General features: G+C 42.7%; 2 protein-coding genes across 2 annotated transcripts; one reads left to right on the top strand and one right to left on the bottom strand.

Moving 5' to 3' along the window:
• Nucleotides 1–3,874: 3,874 nt before the first annotated feature.
• Nucleotides 3,875–6,925, top strand: LOC102709912 (ras-related protein RABE1c). The gene is made up of 9 exons (XM_006650740.2): nucleotides 3,875–3,991; nucleotides 4,106–4,198; nucleotides 5,348–5,420; nucleotides 5,525–5,625; nucleotides 5,703–5,768; nucleotides 5,855–5,952; nucleotides 6,261–6,323; nucleotides 6,469–6,561; nucleotides 6,631–6,925. Exons 2-9 carry the CDS (start codon nucleotides 4,126–4,128, stop codon nucleotides 6,706–6,708), a joined length of 645 nt encoding a protein of 214 aa, XP_006650803.1. The 5' UTR covers nucleotides 3,875–3,991; nucleotides 4,106–4,125; the 3' UTR covers nucleotides 6,709–6,925.
• A 416-nt stretch (nucleotides 6,926–7,341) lies between these two features.
• LOC121053986 (zinc finger protein ZAT8-like) lies at nucleotides 7,342–8,194 on the bottom strand. The gene has a single exon (XM_040522743.1). It carries the CDS (start codon nucleotides 8,192–8,194, stop codon nucleotides 7,586–7,588), a length of 609 nt encoding a protein of 202 aa, XP_040378677.1. The 3' UTR covers nucleotides 7,342–7,585.
• Between the last annotated feature and the right edge of the window lie 229 nt (nucleotides 8,195–8,423).

The following is an 8,423-nucleotide window of genomic DNA, read 5'->3' on the forward strand; positions in this document are numbered from 1 at the left end:
AAATAAATTACAATGAAAAACTTCAAAAATCACTTTAAGTTTAAATTTTATAATTTATTTTTTTAACTTATAAGCATAAGCACGAGTAAATAGATAGAGGCTTAGTATCCAGAAAATGAACTCAAATCCAAAATATAGAAAAGAAACATTTTTCATGTTATCACCAATTGACATTTCATTAGCTGTTTTTTTTCTTAAGATCTCTTTGTAATACGTATTCGGTTTGACTGAGACATTGACTGAATGAAAACTTGTGATGCGTGTTTCACTCACGCGCATAATTAAGGTGGTGTTTGGGACAAGTGACTTATTTTTGGTCCCTTGTCCCATCGAATATTTAAACTCTTATTATAAATATTAAACATAGACTATTAATAAAACACACTCATAATCTTTGGACTAATTCGCGAGACGAATTTATTGAGACTAATTAATTTATGATTAGTCTATGTGATGCTACAGTAAACATGCTCTAATTATAGATTAATTAGGTTTAAAAAATTCGTCTCGCGGATTACCACTCATTTATAAAATTATTTTTTTATTAGTCTATGTTTAATACTTCAAATTAGTGTCCGAACATCCGATATAACATAGAGCTAAAAAGTTTAGCCTCATCTGAGCAACGTCTGACAGTGTATGTGTACGCGGATAACTGAGCAAACAATTGATTGGCCCCGTCCAGAGAAACACGCAAGCAACGGATCAATTGATTCAGTTTTTACAATTAAGACAGTGTTTAATGTCATTTGTTTGAGAACTAGAGCGGCGTGTCAGTGTCCATGTTATTGTGTATCTGCTTCTGCTGCACCTTCGCTTCGACATAAATCAACCATCTTTTTCTTATCATGTACTTATAAGTTAAAATTTAGATTTAAGAATTTAACTAAAGGTTTGATTTTTTAGGTTTTTTAAACTTTTAATCTCAAAATTACTAAAATATATATATATATATTTTAATTATAAATTATTTTTATGAACCCAGTGGGTGCACGGACAGAAGCGGAACCAGCGTGCAATGGCTTAGGCTTAAAGCTCCACACCTAGCAAAAATTTGTATTAAAAATATATTAAATTTTAGCTAAGATTTATCTAAACAATTTATACTCTATCACGAGCGCACTCCTAGTTCCGCCCCTATTCACGGATGTTGTTGGAAGAGGCCGAAGCTAAGGTCAGAGACCGAAAAGAAATCTGGAAGGATGCACCTGGGCAGGTTTTGTAGGCTGGGTCCGGAGCGAGCCGCCGGAGCGCCGGCGGCGCGCCAAGAATAGAGTCAGCGTCGCTGGAGGTTGCCAGCGTCATCTCCGGCGCGGGGCTAGGATTCCGCGGCATCCTCCGTCGCGGGCCTTCTGCGGCAGCGGGGATGAGACGGCCGCGGCGCCGGCGCTGCTCCTCGCGCGCTTCAACTCCGATCGGCTAGAGTCGCGCTTGGGGCTTGCTCTTCGATATAGGAATGATACGCCTCCGTCTGATAGCAACTTTATGTTTAAATTTATTTAAAATAATTAGTTATATATAAAGTATTGTTTATGTTTTACTATCCAGTAATAATAAAAATATTAATCGTAAAAAATTAAATAAGACAAAGATAAAACATTGTAACTAATAAACTGAAAAATGAATTTAATACGTGACCGAGCAGTGATTGATTAATCGATGTTTCCTTGTCAGGATTTGTTTCGTTTTGATGATTTTGATCAGGTCTTGGTTTCCGGACTGGAAAGGAAGTGGGACTCATAAAATATTTTTTAATTACTAATAAATTGTTTTGATTATGCTTAATTTTGGTGACAATAAGGCTTGAGCTCTGAAGCAACGGGCGGTCGTGCAATGCAATTATGCACATGTCCCTGTCAGAAACTAGCGTCCGATTAAAAATCGTGCCGGGTCGTCGTGGAAGGTGGTCGGAAAATGCCTTGCTCTCTTGCTAAGAAACTGACCGATAATTCCAGCTGTAGAATGATACGGAGCAAATAATTCAACTTACGCATCGATTTATCTCTTGTACTTGTGCTTATATTTATAAGCTAAAAAAACCTTAAATTCAGTGTTAAATTTAAAGTTTTTTCATTGTGAGATATTAAGATTGTTACAGAAACATTGCTAGATTTTTGAATTTTAAATGGTTTAGATTTCCTTTGTGAGTTTATGATTGGTGGTAAAACATTGATCTGATGAGAATAAAATGAATCAATACACAAATGTTTTTACCATGGTATAAGATTTGAATTATGTTTATATTTTAGAGGGTGTTTAGTTGGTGAAATGAAAATTTTTGCCTGTCCTATCAGACGTTTAACCGGATATCGGAAGGAGTTTCGGACCAGAATGAAAAAACGAATTTCACGGCTGGCATGGAAACCGCGAGACGAATCTTTTGAGCCTAATTAATCCGTCATTAGTGCATGTGGGTTACTGTAGCACTTATGGTTAATCATATACTAATTAGGTTCAAAAGATTCGTCTCACGAATTCTCACATAACTGTGCAATTAGTTTTTCGATTTATCTATGTTTAATACTTTATTTAGGTGTCCAAAAATTTATTGTGATGTTTTTGGATGAAAATTTTTTGAACTAAACAGGGCCTTTGAAAGAACGTGAGTATTTAGCATTTAAACGTGCGTGGTTAAATTGGTCGAGTGAGTTTAATTATGTACGCGTGGTCAAGTGCTTAGCTTGCATGATGGCATTTGCAATGTCACCGTCAGTGTCAGAACACAATGATACTAATTATTAACTTGGGCAGGTGCCGTTCATCAGCAGGCCGGCAACGTACGCATGTTTGGCACGCAATTAATTATGCCCATGGGAGGAGATGATAGCTTGTACTCACAAATTATAAGCTGCTTTGATTAGGAGCAAGTAGTTTGGTTTTGTCCTAATTATTATAGCGGATTAATGGACCATCATTCAGAAGCTGGCGCGTGCGTGGGCGTAGGTATGCAAGCATGAAGGGAAACATATCGAACTTGCTTGATTTTTGTTGGTCAGCTACATTTACACACGCGGAATATGCCCCGGATATAAATTTCGAATTTTGAGTTCCAAATTGCGAGAACCGGAGAACGACAAGAATAGAAATTTCGTGCTTAAGCTTACGGAGTGCTTACGCAAAGCACGCGGGGTTTGCGAAAATAAGCAAAGTCGGCTAATCGATCGCGACTCCGCACCTACTCGCGCGCCGCAAATTCGAATGCTTTTAAGCTTCCAACAAGTGGACATTTTCTACTCCTACATCCAAGTTTTTTTTCCTTCTAAATCTATACATGATTGGGCACTGTAGTTCAACAAAAATCTTAAACCATTTTAACATATATACACCTTCAAAATGTAGCGGTAACGATGAATCGTGAATCAGCCATCACCAGTTCTCAAAAAATCTAACATGTGACTATTCATTCCCTCTCCAAGCCAATCATACACCATCATATTTTCGTTTCTATTTATACTTATAAACAAAATTTAAATGTTCAATCCTAAATTTCGAATTGATTTTAAGTTTTATCACTTAATTTTATTTTCATCGGGCCAGACTACCCAGCCAACACAAACAGCCCAAAGACAAGCGACAAAGAAGGCCATCCAAATAGAATTCAATCCTGGCCCGTTCGACGCAGCGACGGCCTTTGCCATCACCCTACTTGGCCTACATGGGCCGGGCCTGCACCACAGTCTCGGCTCGCGCGCGCGCGCGCGCGCGTGGCACCACCCGTGGCGAAAAGTCGACGGGTGGACCGGTTCCACCACGCCTCTCCGTCCGACCGAGCCAAACCCAAACCCAACCCCAACCCAAAGTAGTCTCGGGCGACCACCCAGGCTGGCGCGGCGCTCGATCGATCGGATCCCCTCTCCCACCTCCACCTCCTCCTCCTCCTGCCCCACCCCGCTCGCCGCCCGCGCCGCTGCTCGCGACGGGAGACGCCACCGCAGATCGCCTCGCCGCCTGCAGCCGGGACCGGCTGCGTCCCCCCGCCGCGTGTAACCCGGTGCGCCTCGCCATTCCGCCGCCTGGGGTTTGTTTTCGGGCTTGCTTTTGGTTACTCGCTTGATCCGATCTGATTGGTTGATGTTGTTGTTGTTGCTGATGGTGTGTGTGGTAGGGCTTGGGAGATTGGGAGCTATGGCGGCGCCGCCGGCGAGGGCTCGGGCCGACTACGATTATCTCATTAAGCTGCTCCTCATTGGCGACAGCGGTGAGTAGCCGTGGCATATCACTCGATCTACGCGAGATCTGGTCCCTCCGGCGTAAAGTGTGTTGGTTTCGTTTGATTCGAGGAGTCAATTAGTCGATTGGGATCTGTTACCTGGATCAATTTGTTAGGATGCTTGTGTGAATTTTGAATGGGTGAATGAATCACTGGGAAGAGATGCTTCAGTGTTTACCGTTGTATCTCGGACTCGCGTACACTCATAAGTGCTTTGTAATAGCGGCTTTGTTCCTGCTTGCAACATTCATGTGATCATGACATGATATATTCTCACTAAACTGACCCACAAATTAAAACTCCGGTATTGTTATGTTGATCCCGACATGAAATCAGGAATAGGTTGTTGGTAAAAACTAGTGTAAGTGTATGCTCTGGATACCTTTACTTGTTTGAAGGGTCCTCATTGCAAGAGAACTGGCAATGGTTTCAGCACTTTCACCTGATAACCTGGCATGCACTGTTGGAACCTTCCTCATTGAATCTCTTTGTACTTTGTCTAATCAGGTCGTTGTGAACTTACTTTGATTCAATGGTTTCACCCACATGGCTTTGGCAGTTAACATGTGAATTAAGTTGATGTTTAGCTGTCTTGGTTCCATCATGATCAAAGTTAAGTTAGGTTTTTATGTCATTGACACAAACAAAGTTCAATGCTGTGGTTCGCTTCAGGCCTGGAAGCTGCTGAGATCCATATGTTTAGGATCTCTGCACAGGCTTAGCCTCCAGCTGTAAGCCATTTGCCCCACAGTATTTTGAGGCCCAAATAATATGTACCGCTGCCACATAAAAGTCAACTAAAGGGTCTGCCTAATCAGGCCTTATTTGTTTTCTAGTATATGGAAACATGTAAGTTACATAATACCATTTTCTTTCCCCTCACCAGCAGCCTTTCAAGGTTCAACTAAACTAGCTTCCTTGTGCTTATGTAGCCTGGTCCATTTTTATGGTCTGGTGCTCTTCTATTTTATCTTTGAAATGGAACTGTTAATTGATAATTTGATATGTAGCTTTAATAGCATTTATCTGGTTGTGTTGAAGTGTTTTATCTCGTCATTTATGTTTTTTCTTTTCATATTATGTTTGAGCGTTAATAGTGCAAACATTCTGTTTACAAGTTTTATATACTTTATACAGGTGTAGGAAAAAGTTGTCTCCTCCTGCGGTTCTCAGATGGCTCCTTCACGACTAGCTTCATTACCACCATTGGGTATGTCTTGTTAAAAAACCTCAAAGCTGTTCCTAGGAATGAATGTTTTACAGCTGAATGATAGCATCACCTTATAGATTGTGCTCACTGATTCTCTGATATAGTATTGACTTCAAGATAAGGACTGTTGAGTTGGATGGCAAACGGATTAAATTACAGATCTGGGATACTGCTGGCCAAGAACGCTTTCGAACCATTACTACCGGTATGCTTATTTACCTAAGTTTTGCTTCTGGTTATTGCATCAATCAGGGTTCTGAACTTGGCAAATCATTCTTTCAGCCTACTACAGGGGAGCAATGGGCATTTTGCTTGTTTATGATGTCACCGATGAGTCTTCATTCAACAGTACAAACCAGTTTAATTCAAATGCTCCGTTTGATATAGCACTTCAGACCCAATTTCTAAACATTTCCATTGTTGCTGAATTGCAGACATAAGAAATTGGATCAGAAACATTGAACAACATGCCTCTGATAACGTGAACAAAATTTTGGTGGGGAACAAAGCTGATATGGACGAAAGCAAAAGGGTATAAATCTATTGTTCTAAGTTGTTTCCACATGTTTTTTCTGTCATCTCTTTTTCATTCATGTTCTGGATTATTTATTTCATATGCAAAGCAGTAGACAGATTGTGTGTGAATTAAGATTTGCATTCTGCGGAGGTTACTGTGATCCATATCTTACATGGTCTTCTGTAGATGTCAAAGTGCAAACATAATAGGAAACATGCTCAATGTTATCTACTTACTATTACAATTCCAACCAACTGCTCAAATTGTATGTTTGGAATAATTCTTAGCTCTCTTGTTCTTGTCTGCTAATTTTGTCTGTGCAGGCTGTACCCACTTCAAAGGGACAGGCTCTTGCCGATGAATACGGGATCAAGTTCTTTGAAACGGTTAGTACGGATTCTCAACTTCTGTTATAGCTTTCCTTCATTATAACTTGACAGTGAAAAACAGTGTTTCTTTCTCCTAAGCATTGATGCCTGTACCTTTGTAGCTAACCCCATGCACAATTTCATTTTATTACGACTACTGCAGAGTGCAAAGACAAACCTGAATGTTGAGCAGGTTTTCTTTTCTATAGCAAGAGACATCAAACAAAGACTTTCAGAGACTGATACCAAGACTGAGGTATCAAGTTCAACCTACCTTTTTTCTTGTCGTTAGCGCCTTTAGCTTATCATGCTCTGTTGGTTGCAGGACCGAACCATCAAGATCAAATCAGAAGGGGAAGCCGAGGCAGCAGCCGCACAGAAATCAGCTTGCTGTGGATCTTAGAAAGCTTCTCCCTGCATGGATAAAATGGTGGTGACTTGGTGCTTGTAATTTTTATCATTTCATTCTTTGCCAGCTATTCTCTCTTTGTGCGTTATTTAACTTGTTGCAATTGTCTTGATTTGGACAAATGGGTGTTAAGTCTGAACAATTACTTTAAATATTGGTGGAAGTTGACTCTGCTCTTGATAATGATAAGCGCATATAGAATTGGGTTGGCTGTGCTCATGTTGAGGCTACAGCCAGTAGATAACATAGAAATATGACATCCTGCAATCCTTTTCCATAGTTAATTCCGTTTGTTCGTTGTTCAACTGCCTTTACTTGGGACACTGGATTACTGGTTACGTACCACGTAGAAGAAATCGAACACGATGGCCAATAATATATAACGAACACCGGATATTCTTACTGGCCAATGCCAGCTGCAAGCCAGTGCCATCCATAGTAATATAGTAATAGAACATGGGTGACTATTTGTCTTATTCAAAAACTTGTGTAATTATCATTTATTTTGTTATAATTTTATGATTACTAAATGTGTTTTATTTATAACTTATACTCATATATTTGCACAAAATTTTTAATGAGACAAATAGTAAAACTTGTGTGAAGAAAATCAACATCGACGTTCAAAACAGGAGGGGTATAATTTTTTTTTAACAAAGAAAGAATGTTCTTGCACAAGACACGCAGGAATAAAAGTTACATCTTCTATACAAGTCTAATCAAATCGTGTTTCGTTTTGTATATAGATCCTATTCACCTATTGTATGTAAAGAACAACTTCAAAACTACAAATTTACAGTCCGAAAACCAACAAAAGAAAAACGAAAAGCGAGAAATGCAAGACCACATGGTTAGAAACTGCAGGACGCCATTAGAGGCAATCCACCAACCCATGTTGGTTGAGGCCCAGCCTAAGGTCGTCGTCAGCGGGGGCAGTGTTCAGGTCCAAGACGACCAGGCCCCTCGCCTCGCCGCCGGGCCTCCGCTCGGACGCCGGCTCGCCGGCGATTGCGCTCGCCGCCACCGCCTCCGCCTCGGCCTCGGCGCCCGCGACGCGGTGCCGCCGCATGTGGCCGCCCAGCGCCTGCCCGAGCGCGAACTCCACGCCGCACACCGCGCACCCGTGCGCGCGGGAGGCCTTCACGGCGGGCGCCGCGAGCGAGAGCGCGGCGACCCCTGCCTCCCCCGCGTCCGCCGCCGCCACCGCCGCAGCGGAAGCGGCGCCGGCGCCGGCGCCGCCACCACCCCCGCGCGTCCGCTTGTGGCTCGCGCGGTGACCCCCGAGCGCCTGGAACGACGGGAACCGGCGCCGGCACGTCTTGCACTCGAAGACGCGCGGAGCCTCGCCGCCGCCACCGCCGTGGCCGGCGACGTGGCCGGCGCCGGCGCCACCGCTCCGCGCGAGCAGCAGCATGACCTCCTGAGCTATGCTGGCGCTGTCCACCATCTCAGCCTCTGCACCGAACGTCAGCCTCCTCATCGCTCGTGCCGCCGCCTCGAGACGAAATGCTACGTTGCGATCGAGGGGCCGGGAGGTAGGTTCTTGGGAGCTATTTATAGGATTCCTCCATGGCCAATGAGACATCGGCAACGAGCTCGAGCTCGCGAGAATGAATTTCTTGGTTGTGAAGAGAATGAAGCGAGGTGCTATAAGATTTGACTTGGCTGGAGTCGTTGACTTGCCGCTTCCTGTAGTTGCACTAATATAA

This window comes from Oryza brachyantha, chromosome 3 (assembly GCF_000231095.2).
Source record: "Oryza brachyantha chromosome 3, ObraRS2, whole genome shotgun sequence".
In the NCBI taxonomy this organism is placed as follows: Eukaryota; Viridiplantae; Streptophyta; class Magnoliopsida; order Poales; family Poaceae; genus Oryza; species Oryza brachyantha.